We start from the raw sequence: 19227 nt of genomic DNA, 5'->3' as shown, positions 1-19227 counted from the left end.
GTGGGGAAGTGCCGGCGGCGCGGCGGCTATATAGTGCCGTCGGCCGGTCACCGGTCACGACTCTTCACTGCCTACCGTGTACCGCCCATCGCCTACCGCCCACCGCCCGCCGTCTACCGCCCACCGCCCACCGCCCACCACCCACTCGTCACCTTCCGGAGTTACGGTATCATCAGTGGGCCGCCTCTGGGCCAGGTCGTGGCTGCTCCATTTCCTGAGGTGTGGTGGAGATTGCCCTAGGGTGGAATCGCGACTCGGCACTGATAGTCTGATGCCTTCCGTATCCGGTGGGTGGGATCAGTCGTGATCGGCATGGTGCTCCTCTTAGCTTCCATTGTCATTTTGTGTCGGACTGGTGATGTTTCCTGCCCCAGAAATGGTGCTCTGCGCATACCCTATCGTGTCCTGCGCATGAGGTTCTTCTGTAAACATCTTATTATCGACAATGCTTCTTAGTTTATCTTTTTCTCCAAACAGAAACAGGGATGATGTTTATCCGATTCCCTACCTAACGTGTATCCGATTCCTTACCTAACGTCCCTAGCCCCTCGTGTTGTTTTTGTTTTAAGTGTGATAGGTTGAAGACATTCTACTGTGTTGTAAGCTCTTTTAAAATTCATATCTCGTAAACATTCATGTGGCTGACGATGGTTTTAGCTTGTATCTGTACTTTGCCCGTTTTGTGGACTAATCATTACAACATCCACATTGTTGAACTCTGATAGGTAAATGGGACTGATTTGGACTAAAAAAAAAACATTGTTAGAAACTGTGCGTCGTACGTCGGATGGTATTTTCACCCAATTCCACTATCAGTGCCAACAGACAAATTAACGCCTCTTGCTTCACATTTTCCCTGGCTCTGCTGCTGGATTTATTGTACCGGTTTGGTCATTCCGGTGGGCAAAATAAACGTTTTCAAACTGTTGTGCGATCGATCCTCATCACCTACAAAAACTTCTTATTTACATTGACACTTTCACGCATTTGCGTTATTTGACTGCATATCCGCTACTGTGAGCGAATGGTAGCGTGGATGCTTTATTTTCTGTTTTGGGGGGCTAAACGTTTTTTTTTCTGTATGCACACGAGCAGTGGCGAAAGGTCATGATCGTATTTATCTATTCTCAGTGGCTTAAACGTTATGTCTGATATCAATGCTTGCTATCTCTCGGTCATTAAAAACAATCTTCGCTGCGCCTGGTCACTAAAAAAAATGTCTTTTTGCTACGCCTAAGATATTTGCATTACAACTTATGGGCAGATTTGTTGGATCCTTTTTAAGATTAAAGTTGATAAGCTATGTTAAGAATTTTATGTTTTCGTTAAACAAAACGAAGAAATTGTGATTTTTATGCCACTGTATCACTTTGCTGCTAAAGCAGTCGTCTCACATGTTTTTAAACTTCCTTTTTTGGGGGGAGGGGGTCCCTAGCGAACTCTGGCTCGGTTTCTTTGCTTCTTTGGCCGGAATATCATCACGTTTTGGCATTCATTTGAATTTTTCGCCACGTCTTCTTCTGCTCTGGATTTTTTTTTTTTGGGGGGGGGGGGGTAAACCTTTGCACTCAGTTAATCACGACCTGAATACATCTCTGCGTGCAGCTAAAGCTCTGTCCATTTTGTGATACGATCTTGCGCAAACAGTATGTCGTGTTTTTGTTCATTTCAAGCATCCATTTTGCAAGCGGCACGCGGCCATTCGATCACTGGGGGTGTCGTGCCTCGATCATCAGCGTGGCTCAGTGGTCAGACACCCGTGAGGTAACCGGGGGACAGGTGCCGCAACGCCCCCCACCGGCACTCACCCCTGACCCGGGGCGTGCAGGAAAGCTGTCAGTGGGCGCGGACCGAAGAAAGGCACCCCGGGGTGGGTGGGAGCCCACCGGCCGGGCAGTCACGGCGCACTTCGTTAGATGTCGGGCGGGAGAATCGGGAATAGGGGGGGGGGGGGGCGGAAGCGATGCGTGAACGTGGCCGGTTGCGTGACTCTCTTGGTAGGCGGGATGTAGCTGATATTGGCGGATAATGGGAACGGGTTTGTGTGGAGGTTGACAACTCGTGACGCATCAGCATGGAGCGGTCCTGGTTGTCGGACTGAATACATTTCAGGTCGCTGTGGAAGACAAGAACTTACCTCTGCTCCTTCAGAGGCTTGTTTACCAAGCCACTTGACGATTAGCTTCAGGTGCGCTTTTTCGTTCAGTTTAGTCCGGTAAGTTTAGTAGCGAACTCTCGAACTCTCCATATTTTGAAATTATTGCCGTCACAGAGCGGGGACCTGCCGAACGTATCAGGGTTGGAGCGTGTCATCTATGTCATCCTCCATCTGTCGCCGATGGCAGGTAGTGACCAATGACCATCTGCTCCTAGTTACCGCCGATCGACAGGCGGACAGATTGCCAAAATGTGGTGACGCCATGCATCTCAGGCATATCTACCGAGACTTGCAAACTTTGCAAGATGGGTCCCCACCACCGTTGACCAGGTGTTGGATCATATCCAGCTTGAACATCTGAGACTGACATTACTAAAACAGACAGACAAGGACTCACTGTTGTTTTTGCGTGCGAATTCGGCAGACTTTCTGTGGAAGTTTGCTGTTACGACACATCGGGTCATTCCACGACTCTGGCTGATCACCGGTCATTAACGATTTTCGTAAATGTTCACGCCTTCTATGACCATGAAGAAACTTCAACTCACTTCCCTTCATGGTTCCACCTAGGACCGGGCTGAACCAGATCGAGCCAGCTCTGCCGCTGTCCCGGTCATCGTCACACTGCGCGTCATCGGGCGCCATGAACGTCACGCCAGGGCGTCATCGGGTGACCAGCTGTCAGCACCGTCACGTGTGACTGGCTCCGCCCCTCCCGGCACCCTCCTCTCTCTGCTCTGTCTCCTCTGTCCCGGGTTCAACACACACTTGGGCCCACCAGTCAAGCAGCGTCATGTTGCAGACATCAACACTCGACCGGCCGCCTTTCTCCATGCTGCAGTTCGTCTGTGGAAGACCGCTGTGGGTCGTCGACAGTTGCCATCTGGCTTCCTACTGTGTGACACGGAGAGATTCGGCAGACCATTTTGTTACTGTATGATATGCCCGGGTACGGAACACTGCCTGACACTTATTTGAGGAGGATAACATGCGGTATGACTCGCTTGGGCACATTGACATTATTGGACTGCCTCGGATACGGTGGCACCTTATTTGACACGCCACAGCGCGGCATTATGCTTTATGACACTGACACTCTGGAGCACGATGTTGACCTGTATGACACATTCAGACGCGAACAAAGCCAGTATGGCACGCTGTATGACATACTCACTGCAGTAGCGGCGGAACACCCTCAATTAGGGGGGGGGGGGGCACTGCCGACTTTTGGTCCCATTCTTGCCATGCAACGCCCATAGGGCTAATGTTAAAATGCCAAAATCAAAGGGGGCACTGTGCCCCGGTGCCCTCCCCGTTCCGCCGTCTATGATACTCAGTGGCTCAGACATGGACTCACCTTATATGAAACGCTGTATGCCACATTCAGACACGGACAAACCCAGTATGTTACGCTGTATGACACACTCTGACACAGACACACTCAATATGACACGCTGGTGCACGGTGACACACCGTCTGATACGGTGCGGCGAGGTGGGAAGCGGCGCGCTCTGTCCGATGTAATGACCCGAGTTTTCAGACGCGAGAGAGAAAAAAATCGTGAAATGCCGCACTAGCCCGACACGATGTCATTTGTGCTAAGTGTGAAGCATCACTTGATACCTTAGCACGAGAAGAGACATTGTTGAGGTATATAAATGCTCATTTTCACAATCCTACAGAGATCAGAAAAAAGTCCGATAGTTACGTTCTATAGATTGTAAGAGTCACTAGCATAGGAAGACTCTAACTAAGGCTTTCCAGTCTCTGTACTGTAGTCTCTAGTCGGTCGATATCCAGCTCAAGTGTTCCGCAGCTCGCCTGTGCTCTAATCTCGGCGCGGTGACAGCGGGTGTCTCCCGTTCCCGGCACCAGCCGGTGACCGGTGGCGACACGCGCACTGTTCCGCTGCTCAGACCGGTCACGGCGCCTGATCCGCCCCCGGGGCGTCATCCTGTGCCGTTGCGTCATCAACACCGTCGTCATCACCGTCATCGCCGTTGCCGCCGTCACCGGCGAGACGCCAGATTAACCCAAGACGCCAGTTTCGCCCGGATAGCTCTTTACCACGGACGTTTATGGAATCTAGCCACCCAGGCGGGAGCATTGTGTTCTCGGTCCGGGCTGGAAGAATGCTGGTGAAGACGGAAAGCATGAGAGACTCGGCGCCCCCCGCGGTGTAGCGCCGAGTGCGTCTGTTCATAGAGCGCTGACGGCGGAACACGACAAAAGCCGCGTGTGTACCACTGCTCCGAAAACGTGGCCACCGGCAGAGTTTCTGTCAGTTTCTACAATGAGTCCGTTTCGTTGTGCAGTGGAGAAAAGAAACTAGCAGGGTAGCGAATATTCTCATGAATTGTTGATAGTGGCAAACAAATATATTGATTGGCAAGGCTGCACTATGCAATGATGCTATTCTTTTGTGCGCTTCTGCAGTTTCCCGATGGTCCGTGCTACTTTTTCGTTTGCTATGCAGTTTCCCGTGGTTTCGTGTTATTTTCTTATGCGACATTGCAGTTTCTAACGACAGGTCATACCTATGCTGGGTATGAGTGGTGTAATTAGCACAAATACTAGACTGCTGGTCTCTCGCGGTCAGTCTATGCCGCCAAAGGTATCGTCTATCCGGCTCGTTATACCAACCCAGGCATTCAAAGTACGAACACTGATGGGGAGACTGCCACTAACGCTCAGGGGATAGCACTGCAGTCACAGTCGCGCACTACGGGCTAGATATTTTCACTTTCCCTTGTTAATAGTGTGCCCAAGTGATCACATGAAATTACCATACTTTGGTTTATGAGAAGGTTGTAAATATTTTGTTATTAAAGATTGTTGTCACTGTTTGTGAAACGATGTCTCGTTTGGTTGTTGGCTGTTGCAGCAGTGATGGTACCGGCTTGTTATATGCTGTTGACGATCGTTTATTGCAGCATTCAATGTCGTGAATGATTAACCATAAGATACAATGAGAGTCGCTACGCAGCATGTACAGATGTCACGCTGACACCGAACTGTCAATTTATTGCCGGGAGGCATGTCTCGCAATCTTATTTAAATCTCTCATTTCCCTGTTTATCAGTATCCAAACGGAATCCCTAGGAATCCTTGTATTTTCGTCTGACCGTGTGTGTACTTTTTTACACCCCGTATGTACCCGCCTGTCTGTCTGTACCCCGTCTGACCGTGCCCGTACCCCGCCCGCAGGTGGTGGCCGGTGGCCGCGGCGCCGCCGGCCGCGGTGAGCCGCCCTCCCACAGCCTGGCCCGTGTCGGCTCTCGTGCCGCCATGGGGTTCGCCATCGCGTTCCTGCGCCGCGCCTGGCGCTCCGGAGAGGACACCGACATCTGCTCCGACCTGCTCAAGGTGCGGGACTCTGGGCGACTCAGAATATAAGCGCTATTTTCTACCTACATGTAGGTATATGTGACCGTGTAGCACGGGTGACCCTAATTGTTCGCATGAGACCAATATGGCACCAAGGACTCTGACTTCTGCTTACTGGGAGGAAAAGCTCAGGGTGTCTCTGGCATTACCTAATTACGACACAAGTAACTACAATTTCGAGAAACGACAAACCCATTTAAACTCCGCTTTAGCAACCCAAAGTTAGAGCTCTAATCTCGTGACTCCTGTGTGCTTCGGCCGTGCTTTGAAACGCGTCCGGAGCATCCAGATGACATGCATAACTGTCTGTGAACCCAACCATTGTCAGTGCCGGTGCGAGCATGTGCTAAATCGGACGCAGGGACAGGTGGCCAACTGGACTCATTGTAACTATTTCCGCGAGAAATCATTCCGACAATCGCGATAGACACAATGACGCGAAGTTTCGGAATGCTTTCACGAGCACAGTGATCACTGGAGCGTGCAAATACTGAAAGTGCAACACGACGATGCAATGTGTGTGGATGCGTGTAGATTCTTCATGAACATTGCATATCATCCCATTACCAGCAATCAGTCATGTAGACTGACCCCACATTCGTATCAACTCTCAACTATTCTCCCCGTCTCCCTCCCACCCCACCGTTTGCCGAGTTCTGCTTGCTGACCGCGCTGTGTTTCCCGTCTCGCCCGCCAGGAGTCTCTGGAGGCGCTGCGTTACCTTCCCGAGGGAAATCTGTTTGATGAGGACCAGGTGTCGCCCGTCTGGCTGGAGGTGGTCGAAAAGGCCAGCCGCTTCCTGCGCTCCGTCGTACTGGGGTTAGTTCCTACTTCCTACTTCCCACCACTACGGCAGAGGAACTTCAGCTGATTGTGTGGGCTTCAGCGCCGCAGCTATAGGAACTTTGTATGATGTGTGGAGCTCAACCATGGGTTTCGGGATCAGTAGAGGCGCTGGCTGCTGCTTTATCGCTTCCAGCGACGGTTTCAGTAGTTGTTAATGGGGCTACCTTACGATAGATAGCTCTTTGTAAGTTTTATCTAAAATAATTGCCCTGGTTAGCTCGGTCGCGTGTCTGCTCCACCAATGTCCCGGTTGTCTTCTGTATGTGACCCTGGTACTCGGGTGTCCCCTCTATGACAGTGATGTGTGTTCACTGACCCGCGTGTCCCCCTATCACAGTGAGGTGGGCGGCGTGCCGACCTCGGACCGCCACCTGGCTCTGTCGCTTCTCCTGGAGCTGGCCGTGCAGCGGGCGGCTCTGAGCCACCTTCTCAGCGTGCTGCTGCTCGTGCTGCAGATCTGGCACGCCGCCGGACACACGGCCGCCGATAATAGGTAACGGTCGGCTAGGGGGGAGAGATGCTGGACTGGAGAGAGTTGGTGGGAGGATATTGATCGAAAGAGAAATGAGAAGTGAGAACTGATGTCATATTAGTTTGATGATTCAGTTGATTTCATCGCTTTTATCCTCCCAGTTTTTTTTTTTTTTGATAATTATTTATAGTGGGTATGTAGAAAAGACTTCTAGCCTGCGGGCTGTTGATGGCTTTACCACTACGCTGTACTGCTTTGGAGATTCCCTTGCAGACTGGGATGATCAAAGGCTTCAAAACTCTTCACCGCTCACCGTCAACATATATCAACCAAACCTTTTTCTGACAGCGGTCTCCCCGTCGCTCGTTACAGAACGCGGCGTCACGGCAGCTCCGCGCCGCTGCTGCCGCTGCTGCACCGACTGAGGGCGGTCGCCGCCGGACCAGGCGGGACGGCCGCCTCACCCAGTGGACATATGGAGCTCACCGCTGGACCGGTGAGCTCGGAGATCGGGATGGGGCATGAGAAACGGGTGGACCATGTGAGAGAGACGAGAGGCAAGGGTGGACGATCGGGGAAGGACAGAGGGAAGCAGGGGGTGGGGGTTTTATTGCTTGAGGTTTATGATGTGGTTGTGTCGGATGCCTATGCGAAATGCATTCTTATGCCTCTGATCGTGCATGTGAAACAAAAGATACTAAAATGATGTGTCATGTAGAGCATGGCTTCCAGATTTATACCCCAATGTAGCCCCTACCCTCTCTACCTACCCCACCAACTGACTGCTGCTGCTGCTCTATCCTCCCTGTCCCATCCACTGTACTCTTTTCACCCCTTTAGCCCTAATCTAACCGCCCTCCCCTCTGTCGCCAGATGTCCCCGACGGAGGTATTTCTGCGTCTGCTCGACCTGCCCGAGGACCCGGAAATGTACGTGGACCTCCGTCAGGTGGCTGTGGTTACCCTCTGCCTGCTCGACCGGCTCGCCACGCCGCTACAGCCCGACAGCGCCGCCGAAAAGGTACGTGGATTTGCTCGGTGTGGTAACTTCGTTGTAAGTGGTTGTTGTGGCGTGCATGGAGCAGCTATGTCTGGTAAACTTGATCTTTGTGTGGATATGTGTGGTGGTAGGATAGGACGTGTGGAAGTGTTGATGCTGCTCCTACACGGCTTGTACGTCTGATTTCCCTATCCACCCTCCACTAATTCCCCGCCATCAGGACTCTGCTCTATGTGGACGGTGGCTTAATTCTCTGTCCTCTCCCACCCCTCCACAGGACTCTGGCCGCCAGGAGCTGCTGTGTATAGGCTGTGGCGGCGGCGGCACACCCGTCTCACCGTCCGGCAGTCCCGGCTCGGCCACCAGCGGCGCCGTGGCGGTGGAAGGACTGGGGGAACAGCGGCTCCGTCAGATGGCGTGCGGGGAACAGGCGGCGCTGGTCCTTACCCAGTCCGGGGTGGTGTATACAGTCCAGTACTCCAACAGAGACAAACAGGTGGGTAGGGTAAGCCGCTACGGCACTGGTTCATGTGCGGCGCAGCTCCTTCCCGACCCCGGCTCCGGCAGCACCCGAGCCGTGCAAGGAACCCCCGGGGGCGGAGTAAAACGGCCAGGCGACCTGTGGGGACCGGGCGCTAATGTCGAACACTTGGGTTTGTCGTCATTGTGAGTGTTTGAATATAATTTATGTATGCATGGGTATGTGAAAGCAGGTAGACCACCATATTTTGATTGATTCGTAACATATGTACAGTGTATATGTTTACTTCCCTAATATAAGTCTGAAACAAAAACAAAGAAGACTTAAGCGATGACGAGACGGTAGATTTATTAGTGATTAAAGCGGACGCAAGGATGTCGTGTTTTTTAATAGGATAGCTTGATACGAATTAGTCGTGTGCCGTTTCTTCTCATCTGATGTTCATGACCTCTTAGGAATCAGCCTTCTATCGCTAAAAGTATGTATGCTTTTTGCTATGTCATCGCTGCATAGGCACCCATGACATACTTGGTATAATCATGAACGCGCACTTTTCATTGCCAATGACTGGGAGCCCTGTGTGACCTGTTTATGTTTTCCACAGACTCTGACGCCAGTAACGGGTCTTTCTGAGAAGGAGGTGGTGTATGTGTCGGCCCACCCCGAGGGACAGCACTACATGGTGGTTACCGCAGACGGACAGGTGAGCCAAAATACTTGCGAACCATTTTGATATAGAACGTGCGTTTCGAAGAATGTATGCCGTATTTTTCTGTTAAGAACGTTATCCAGTTTCGGTCGGTAACTGATGTATCGGCCCTGCTGCGTGTTGCAGCTGTTCTCGTGGGGCAGCGGCGACGGCGGCCGGCTGGGCCACGGAGACTGTCAGAGTCACGACTCGCCCGTCCTGGTGGCGGCACTGGCCGGAAAACACGTGACCACCGCCAGCTGCGGATCCACCTACAGGTCAGATGGTCACATGACGTTTGACACAGCGGATGTTTTTTGCAAACTGTTTTGAAGGGAGACAGCTTTGCTGCGCCGCGTTTATACGCTATTTCGTCGTATTATGTCTTGCATCGGCATTTTAATCGTTTCCCGTCTCGCTGAAAGTGGCTAACCTCTCCTGCCCTTTGTTTTGAACAGTGCGGCGCTGACCAGCTGCGGCGAACTGTACACGTGGGGCCGCGGTAACTACGGACGGCTGGGACACGGAAACTTCGAGGACTGCCACCTGCCCACACTGGTGCAGGCACTCAAAGGTGGGTGGCGACGCAGTATGATCAGCTGTGATCACCGGGAGGTAGAACTGAGGTCCCAGCTGCAAGCTATATTCTAACCTGACTTTACCTGCGGACATGTGTCCCTTGCAAGTCAGTGTTGCTGGGCGTGTGTTGTAATTTGATCTAACTTTACCTGACCTTTGTCCCTCGCAGGTCAGCAGGTGGTGGACGTCACCGGACGGTCATCGGAGCTGCGGCCCCGGTGACCTGACCTGACCTATATCCTTCAGGTTCGCGTGCGGTGGACGTATCCTGCGGTTCTGGTGACCTGACCTGACCTCTATTCCCCACTGGCCGAGTGGTGAACATATGATGTGGCTCGGTTGACCTGACCTGACCCCTGTCCCCCCAGGTCAGCGTGTAGTAGACGTCTGCTGCGGCTCCGGCGATGCCCAGACAGTAGCCGTCACGGACGCCGGACTGGTCTATACCTGGGGCGACGGCGACTACGGAAAACTCGGTGAGGAAGCGCATGTCTAGCGATATTAGACAGATCACTCGGTACCATAGCTGTATAACTATGTTGTGTGCTCAGTGCCTGCCATTGTAGTCTTAGTAAGGTGGTTGTGAAGTGAGTCGGTGGCAGCCGCGATAGCTCTGCGGGATCGTACCCGTGATCATCCCCTTGACTGTGTCCATCAGGGTGATTCAATTCGTCAGATTTATTGTAGCGGCATCTGTTATGACTGCTATTGCGAATGGAACCTGGGGCTCTAACTAAAGCACTAACTGTAACCGTTGTGGCTTTGATTATGACCGTAATTACTCTGGCTGTCCCGGTAACCGTTTATGCTCCCCATTTACCAGGCCGCGGCGGCAGCGAGGGCTCGCGGGTGCCGCAGCTGGTGGAGCGACTGCAGGAGGTGCGCGTGGTGCGGGCCGTCAGTGGCGCCCAGTTCACCGCCGCGCTCACCGACACCGGGGCCGTCTACACCTGGGGCAAGGGGGACACGTTCCGACTGGGCCACGGCACCGAGGAGCACGCCCGCTACCCGCTCAAAGTCGAGGCGCTGGCAGGTGAGTAAGATGGTGGGATGGCAGAAAGGCAGGGAGGATTAAATAAGGCAAAATTGACGATGGTTACTGAACAGCGGAGTAGATTGATTCGATGAGAAAAGAAGAATGCATGGTATCGGCTTGTAATGCGTAATAGAACCTGCTTCATAGCTGAATTATGAATACATGGGTGTATCTATAAGTCCTTGCTGTTGGTTTTCGTAATAAGGTGCGTATGGCGGGTAGTAAAGGAATCTTGCGTATGACAATGTCAGTTGCCCCTTTCTCATGTTACTCTTTCTCATTTTCCTCCAACTTACCCCGTTCCCCCGGCAGGCCGTAAGGTGCGCCAGCTCTCGGTGGGCGTCACCACATGTCTGGCGCTGACAGAGGACGGCGAGGCGCTGGCCTGGGGCCGCGGCGTGGCCGGCCGGCCGGCCGTGCTGCCCTCGCCGACACCGCTCCCCGAGCTGCAGGGCCGGGCAGTGCTCGGAGTGTGCTGTGGACCCGCTCAGGTGAGTGGCGGGGGAAAGTGGGGATGGGTAGGAAATGGAGGACATCAGCTGGTGTGGTGGCTTTCCTTTACTAGGAAGGAGCTGGCTGCTACTTTTGGCAGGTGTTCTGTTTGTAGAATTGCTATTCTGTGATTTTGCAGAATGTAAACAATGTTACGCAATTCAATTCGAGATAAATATGGTGGGTCACAATTATTACACGCGGTCTTCTATTATTCCCCTAATATAGTGACTTCTTTTAGTGGGCAATCCCTACCACACCCAGCCGCCGCAAAACAGGATCCTTCTCTCTGTTTCTCTCAAAGCCCTCCCCCGTCCCACTCTCTAACCACCCCCTCCCTTCGCGCCCCCAGGTGTTCGCCTGGTCTCTGGGCTCGGAGAGTAAGGTGCCACGCCGCGTTCCATTCGTGGTGGACGTCTCCGAGAGCACGTTTGTCTACCTGGACCGTATGATGGAGCGGGCGTCTCCGTCGGCCGCCGCCGCCGCCCGGCCGCCCTCTCAGGAGGATGAGTGTACGATGGTGGCCGCGCTGAGACTGCTCACACTGCAGGTGAGGAGAGGACAGTGTCCTCGGGGGGACGGGGGGACTGTCCTCAGGAGGACGAGTGTACGATGGTGGCCGCGCTGCGACTGCTCACACTGCAGGTGAGGATAGGACAGTGTCCTCGGGGGGAGGGGGAGGACTGTCCTCAGGAGGACGAGTGTACGATGGTGGCCGCGCTGAGACTGCTCACACTGCAGGTGAGGATAGGACAGTGTCCTCGGGGGGAGGGGGAGGACTGTCCTCAGTAGAACGAGTGTACGATGGTGGCCGCGCTGAGACTGCTCACACTACAGGGGAGGACAGCAGTGGAGGATTGTCAGAGCCTTCTAAAGAGGACATTGGGACGGGAGGGATTTTAGGAAAACTATGAGATATCTCAAGATAACCGCTACCAATCCCCTGACTGACCATCTCCCCTCTCGCTCCCCAGCTGCACGTGGCCATCACCCACTCGGTGCCCCTGTCGGAGCTGGGTCTCTCGGCCGGCTCCCGGCTGCTGGCCTCGCTCCGGTGCCGGGTGGTGGACCTGGCCAGTGGCTCGGGAGTGCTGCCGGCCGTCCAGGCGGCCGCCCAGGGCACGCTGAAGGTCGGATGGAGCGCCCTGCTGCCCACCGCAGAGGAACGCGCCAAGACTCTGTCCACGCTGCTACCGCACGCAGGTACTCCGTGGATGGCTGCCTTAGAGGGTCAGAGGGAGGGACATGAACTTCAGGGATAGGGAGAAGGAAAGGAGGCTGTTTCACTGATGGCTGTGAATCATTGGTTTCGAATTATATTTGAGTTCGTAAATATTGGCGTACTTTCTGCTAACTTTCTGTCTGGTTAGCGGATAGGTTTTTTTAAGAAGTTCGTTGTTTGTTTGATTTTTACCTGGCCCTACTCCTGTCGCCGACATCTTGAGATTTTCCAGCTGTCTGTCGTCGCCTGACCTCTATTTTACCTCCGCCCCTCTATTTTTCGACAGGCTGTGAGGTGGGCTCCCCCAGCCCGGGCAGGCTGTTCATGACAGACCTGCTTGTCTCCTCACTGATGGCCGATGGAGGGCTGGAGACGGCGCTCAGGGCCGCCGTCAAAGGTATGTGACCTCACCCGACCTGCACCTGGTCTCGTCACTGACGCAGAGCCGCCAGCACGGCTCGCGTCCCTGATCTACCTTTGCCTGTAACAGTGTTGTGTGCTTGCCGGAGAGGCATGTTTTCGAGCATGTCTGATTTTAAATTTTCTAATATTCCGATGAAATTTGACTGATGCGCCAGCTTTTCAGCCTACTGCGATGATAAAACTCTCTAAGAACATCGGATAACGCGGATAACTGTACCCGTCGGATAACTGTATCCAGTTGGTTTACGTTTGGTGCCCGAATCGTAACTCCTAACCAAGACACTCCGCTATTGCACCCGTTGCTTCCCTCCGTCCCCCAGTCGAGGTCCAGGACCTGGATGTGATCCCGCTGTTGCACACATAACCCACCCTGTTCCCTCCGTCCCCCAGTCGAAGTCCAGGACCTGGAGGAGGGTGGCGAGAAGGAGGTGCTGCTGTCGCAGATGATGACGGAGCAGGCGCAGCTGGAGGCCGAGACCAAGCGGTCGCAGGGAGCCGGCGGCGAGAAGCCGCCCATCCCGCTGCTGCACCTGGTCAAACAGCTCCTCAGGTGGGTTCGGCGCGTCAGGACACGTCGGCCGGTAATGGTAGAATCAAAGGCCGTACTAGGTCAGCTACAACTCCGTCGTTAATGAGGTTACCGGGAAGAAATTGTATTTGATTGGCCTCAAATTATAATCACAATTGTGTATTAGGTGTGAGTCAGTCGCGCTGTTGATGCTTCGTACAGCGTGTTGTTCGTGACTGCTCCGCAACGATCCGTCTGATTGTCACTCCTCTCTCGCCGGCAGGAACATCTCGTCTCAGACCCTGTACCGTCTGCAGACCCTGACGGCCTCCACGGCCTCCGCCGAGTCACCCACCCTGTCCCAGTCTACCCCGGACCTGCCGCCGCCTCCGCCGCCGCCGACCGCCGGCGTCCCGTCCGTCGGCTCCCAGACCAGCGGGCCGCGCCGCTCGGCCTCCCTGGACCTGCTGGTACGCTTCCAGCGGCTACTACTGGCCGAGCTACACCACCTGGGCGACCCGGCGCCAGGCGATGAGAAACGCGAGCGTCACGACCGCGGCGCGGGCTCGCTGTTGGCGAAGTACGTGCAGTTGCTGTTGGTGTTTGTGAACGACACACTATCGGTGGCGTGCGGCGTGGCGGCCGGCGGCGCCAAGTTGTTCGCCCTGGCGGCGGCCGCTCTCAGAGAGGACGTGGTTGGGGTGCTGGTCCCGGAGCTGGTGCTCTGTCTGCTGATGCTACAGCAGCGGAGCCCGGCGCTCCGCCGACCGAACCTGTTTGCGCCGCTACTGCCGCTACTAGACACACTGGATAGGTTCAACCGACTGGCTCCCGGCGCGGAGCGGGAGGACGCCGAGGACCTCGCCTGGCCGGGCATCATCGGCGCCTCCCACTCGACACACTCTGTGCGCTCCAACGAGGAAGTACCCGTGATCCGACGGGCGGATGTCGAAAATCATAACCGCGACGGCGGCCTCTGGCTGGTCATCGCCGGGAAGGTGTATGATGTGCACGATTTCAAAGCGGAAGCGCCGTGCGGTGCCGAGCTGTTGCAGCGTTCGGCCGGTAAGGATGTCACCAAGGCGTTCGAGGCGGCGCAGCACTCGCCTCAGGCGCTGGAGCTGCTGAAAGGTCTGCTGGTGGGGCCGCTACTGGACCCTGACGGCGACCCGCCGGCGGCGGCGGCAGCGGTGCTGGGCGCGGACATCAGCTCCCTCTCCTCACCTCTGGTGGACACGGAGCGCTCCCTGTCGCTGCTGCTGGGACTCCAGGCAGCGGCGTTGTACCGCGGTACGCCGCCTCAGCCAGCCGAGCTGCAGGCGGCGCCCGTACTCGAGACAGGCGTGTTTGACGGCGGGCTGGAGCGGGGAGTGTGCCAGGGCTCCGAGGACGTGGACAAAGACCGAGAGACGAGCAACTCGCCGTTCAAGGCGCACATGAACTCTGATACCATGGAGGACACGGTGAAACTCATCATAGCGTTCGCGGAGGACCCCGAGGAGGAGGGCGGTCGCCGTCTGGGCGCCGCCGTGTCGCGCCACTGTCAGCAGCGTCACCTGCAGATGCCGCTGCTGGTGGAGGCCGATCACCCTGTGGAGCAGGTGGGGCGGCTGCTGCTGGCCGCCGTCCTCCGGCAGACCGGCCTGCACCGCCGGCTGACGGCCTTCGTCAACGGCGGGGCAGACGTGGAGTCACTGCCGCCGCTACCAGAGCCGATACCGGAGCTGCTGCGGGTGGTACACCGCACCAAACTGTCCCTGATCCGCACCAGGCAGCAGCTCGACTCCAGCTACAAGGAGGTGTGCGCGGAGCCGATCGACAGGTGTCGGTTTCTGTTGTACAAGGTGCGGCCGCTGCCCGGTTTGGGCCGCAGCTCCTCCGGACACAGACTTCTGCTGCGGGTGGAGAGCCGCTGGCGAGCCGCCTGTCGTCAGATCCTCCAGTCCAGGGCCGGGACGCTGCACGTCAAACCAGAGGATATTCTCAATGAGAGCATACAATCCCAGGACGCCCTGGCGGCGGCGGTCGGCTCGCTGAAAGAGGAACCTCTTGAAGAGGGCGAGGCAGAGAAGCAGCAATTGGAGACGACAGAGGAGCCGGCCACGGCGGCCGGTCTCGGTCCCACCGTGTCTCCACCCCCAGGCCCGGCTGTCGAGGACGACCGCTGCTCCTCTGAGGAAGAAGAGGAGGAACAATCTGAGAAACTGGCCGCCGAGGCGCTGCCCGAGAAACTAGCCGAGCTCGAGGAGAGACTGGAGAAGTATGAAGATGAGGACCGTTCAGAGAAACTGGACATCGGAGATGGATGTAAGAAGGTGACCGATTTTGACCGACCCAACAAACTGGAAGAAGATGCCCTCTCCGAGAAGCTAGTCGACGACGAGAGATCTGAGAAGACTGAGGACGGAGACGAAGACGAGAAGGTGATGGAAAAGTCGGCACCGCCGGCCGTGCTGAGTGAGCAGCAGCGGCGGAGAAGGAAGCGCTCTCCGGCGGCCGGCGGCGCGCCTGACAACCGGCGCAGCTGGCCGACCGACACGGCGCTGAGGCTGGCGCCGCTGCCGCCGCCGCCGGCCGCCGAGCAGGGTCCTGAGACAGCGGCGGAGACGGGCGACGGACGGCGGGATCAGCTGGAGAAGCTCGCTCTGAAACTGGAGGTGACTGTGGACGACGGCGAGACCACCACGCCGCCGGTGGATACCGCCAAGAAGCACGGTAAGTGGATAGTTATGTCGTTAAGTGTATTACATTTCGCCGTTTTATCCCGTATTTTTCCTTTAAATTAACCAGCCGTCATTCACCTGGTGCTGTCCTCATGTAATTGTTTTGCTTTTCCTATGCTTCTGTAAGCTGTACTCGTCGTCATAACCTTAACGAACTTGTGACGTAACCTGAATTATCCCTTCTCGCCTGGTTCCAGCGTACATTCCGCAGTGGAGCGACTCGTGTTCCCCGTCGGAATCTGCCGCCCTGGAGGTGGCCGCCCGTATCGCCAGTTTCGTCACCCAGTCGGCGGTGGACGCCGGCGCCGTACAGCGGGCGCTGCTCTGTCAGACGGAGCGCGCTGGACTGCGGCTGCGTGGACTGCAGACCGTCCAGGGACTGCTGGCCAAAACACACCTGCTGCCCTCCGCGCGGCTCCACCTACTGATGGGCTGGATCGGACTGGGGCCCACACTGAAACCCGACTACAGGTAAAGTGGACGGGGACTGCAGCTGGCGAAGGATAGGTGGAATTGGGGTAAAATTTCAGGAGATGCATTTGACAGTCATGACATGAGGGATGATTAATTCATGCTCGTGGATTCATATTCATGCATTGACTGCCTGTAGCCGGCCTGTACCAGTCATCAAGTATCGCAATATGAAATGGCCGCTCATCACAATTATGTAACAAATTTGACATCTTACTGCACACTGCAGCCCTCCCTCTGACCGTCACTTCTCTCCGCGCAGCCCCCCGCCGTGCTGTCTGGACGGCGTGCAGCTGGTGCGGCCGTACGAGCGCGCCCAGCTGCTGGTCCAGCACGGCCGGCTGACGGCGCTGGCCGCTCAGCAGCTGCGGCAGCTGGCAGCAGCTGCCGACCTGCAGTTCCGCGGCCGCGGCTGCAAGTCCTCCCGACTGAAGGAGAATCTGAACCACATGGATCAGAACGGACTGTCGACGCTGCCGGCCGCCAGGTGGGGGACGGGAGGGAGGGAGGGAGGGAGGGAGGGTTGAGAGGTTGAAACTGCAGGAGGGTGTGTCGGGGAGCAAGACGGAGCGGGAATGATGACAAGCCAGTGGGTAGTATTTAGCGATTGGTGAGGTCGTCCGCTTGTGAGGATAGTTATCCTGGCAGGATAAGCTGGAGCCGAACTTTTTCGAAGATGCCTCCAGATCAGTGAAGGAAGAAGAAGTCAGAAAATCATGATGAGATCAGGGCCTTGGTTTATGCAACACTTTCTCAAACATACAGAAACATAGGAATTGCATAGGAGTAACATCAATTACACCCGGGGTGTCGTTGCCTTTCTCTGCCTCTCTTTGACCCAGGCGTGTCCGCTCGCCTCCCTCCCGATCCCCCGCCAGATTCCTGCTGCCGCTGCTGGTGGTACTCAGCGGCGACCACGGGCCGGACGTCTCTGCCCTCCTGCTGCGCTCCGGGCTCCTATCCACCGTACAGACCCTGCTCCGGCTGCTCGGCCCCGACCCGGCCGGCCCGCCCGACCAGCCCGTCTCGGTGCCGGCCATACTGGAGGAGGCCGTGGAGCGGCAGCCCACACCGCAGTACCAGCTCTCAGGGCCCGAGATGGCAGCGCTCATGAAGATCGGCACCCGCGTGGTGCGCGGAGAGGACTGGAAGTGGGGAGATCAGGTGAGTCGGGCTGGACACACCTCTTGGATATAATTTCGGTAGACGAAGCCCATGACTGGCTGACGCCTGTTCAGTGTTAATTGATATGCAATTGCATTGATATGCAATTGCATGCAATATGTGTATTGACATGTATACTCAATTCACGTTTGTTACTTTGAGGTAAAATGGGCTGGATGGAATGCCCAGGAAGCTTATTAAAATCAAAATTGTATTGTCTTTCTTCTCCCGGCCTGCCCTACCTCCCCTCCCCTGCACTGTCTGACTGTGCTGCCCTGTGCCCAGGACGGCGCTCCGTCCGGCGCCCCGTCCGGCGAGGGCGTGGTGATCGGGGAGCTCGGGGAGGACGGCTGGATCCGCGTCCAGTGGGACAACGGCTCCACCAACTCGTACCGCATGGGCAAGGAGGGCCGCTACGACCTCAAGCTGGCCGACGTGCCGCAGCCCGTGTCCTCGGATGATGAGGACGATGACGATGATCTCAGTGAGTTGGGGAGTAGGATGGTGGTGGGTGTTGTCACTTTGGGATTGTGTGGTTTTGTCCTGCTTTAGAATGGTGTTTGTAAACATGGTAAGTCACCTATTGTTTGTAAACATAGTAAGTCAGCCATTGTGAGTGAATGGTGTAGCTGGGTGACCTGGTGTGTCCCGTGTCATATAAGGGAGACTGAAACGACAAATTGCCGGCGCCGTGTTTCATCGGATATGCTGCTAGTCCTCCCAACTGAAATGTGCCATTGTCTCACCCTCTCCGTTGCGTTCCAGCCGCCACGGAGGCGCCCTCGGAGAGTCGCCAGCCGACGGCTCTGTTCCGTCAGGGCTGCCAGCGGCTCCTGCAGGCGCACACCCTGGCGCTGGGACTACACGGAGAGACGGCCGACCAGGCGGCAGTGCATCGTCTCACCGCGCTGCTCAGGGATATCGTCACGGTACGGAGAGGAGGGGGAAGGGGAGGAGTGGTTCCACGGTATGGGGTGAGAGGGTCGAGGAGGGGAGTGAATTGCTGTCAACTTTCGATGCCACGAGGGAAAGAATTCTGCCAAAGCACGGTGCAAAGAGAAGCTGGAGGAATTGCATGAGACTGACTGATGATGCAGTGTTCTTACTACATTAACCTTCGCCCCAGTGGGGGGGGGGGGGGGCATGTGTTACCACCCTGTCGCGTTTTTTGCGTGTGAATAAAAAACCGCGGGCCGCTTAAGATAGCTTTTGGTACATCAATTTTGGACAATGTGTGAAATTTTTGACCCCAGGTCATGTCAGGTCAGGTCACCAGGTCAAGTTAACTGACCAAGCCTAAAAAAAAGTTTGCAATCATGTCCAGCCTGCAGTGTTTGTCAGAACTCAGAAAGGTTTAAACTTGGTGGATTGCATGCTGTTATGGGCGCCTACAATTTGTATATCTCGGATTTTTTTTATATCCGTGACCTAAGGTCAGGTCAGTGGCGTGACTTTTCCATTACAAGTCAATGGAAAAAAAATGAAAATGCCTCTAGATCCGTGTGTACGCATAGGAACAGTCCAAATATTTCAGAATCACAATGATTTAGTCCACTCGTGATGACCAAGGTGTCATTT

General features: G+C 55.5%; 1 protein-coding gene across 1 annotated transcript in view; it reads left to right on the top strand.

Annotated features, from left to right (window-relative positions):
- Positions 1 to 19227, top strand: part of LOC122371783 (E3 ubiquitin-protein ligase HERC2-like) — a 64612-nt gene that overhangs the window by 6048 nt on the left and 39337 nt on the right. Inside the window, exons 5-26 of the mRNA XM_043348477.1 lie at positions 5366 to 5524; positions 6243 to 6364; positions 6729 to 6884; positions 7236 to 7359; positions 7737 to 7883; positions 8140 to 8358; positions 8948 to 9046; positions 9179 to 9309; positions 9490 to 9605; positions 9979 to 10086; positions 10434 to 10643; positions 10959 to 11137; positions 11491 to 11688; positions 12113 to 12341; positions 12647 to 12757; positions 13174 to 13333; positions 13575 to 16006; positions 16212 to 16485; positions 16748 to 16972; positions 17364 to 17649; positions 17935 to 18133; positions 18415 to 18578. Coding sequence (XP_043204412.1) covers positions 5366 to 5524; positions 6243 to 6364; positions 6729 to 6884; positions 7236 to 7359; positions 7737 to 7883; positions 8140 to 8358; positions 8948 to 9046; positions 9179 to 9309; positions 9490 to 9605; positions 9979 to 10086; positions 10434 to 10643; positions 10959 to 11137; positions 11491 to 11688; positions 12113 to 12341; positions 12647 to 12757; positions 13174 to 13333; positions 13575 to 16006; positions 16212 to 16485; positions 16748 to 16972; positions 17364 to 17649; positions 17935 to 18133; positions 18415 to 18578 — 6048 coding nt within the window. The remainder of the gene's footprint in view (positions 1 to 5365; positions 5525 to 6242; positions 6365 to 6728; positions 6885 to 7235; positions 7360 to 7736; positions 7884 to 8139; positions 8359 to 8947; positions 9047 to 9178; positions 9310 to 9489; positions 9606 to 9978; positions 10087 to 10433; positions 10644 to 10958; positions 11138 to 11490; positions 11689 to 12112; positions 12342 to 12646; positions 12758 to 13173; positions 13334 to 13574; positions 16007 to 16211; positions 16486 to 16747; positions 16973 to 17363; positions 17650 to 17934; positions 18134 to 18414; positions 18579 to 19227) is intronic.

The sequence above is a fragment of the Amphibalanus amphitrite genome, unplaced genomic scaffold (genome assembly GCF_019059575.1).
Source record: "Amphibalanus amphitrite isolate SeventyFive unplaced genomic scaffold, NRLGWU_Aamphi_draft 001278F_arrow, whole genome shotgun sequence".
NCBI lineage: Eukaryota > Metazoa > Arthropoda > Thecostraca > Balanomorpha > Balanidae > Amphibalanus > Amphibalanus amphitrite.
Note: the sequence above shows the minus strand (reverse complement) of the source record. Positions and strands in the feature narration are given on the sequence as shown.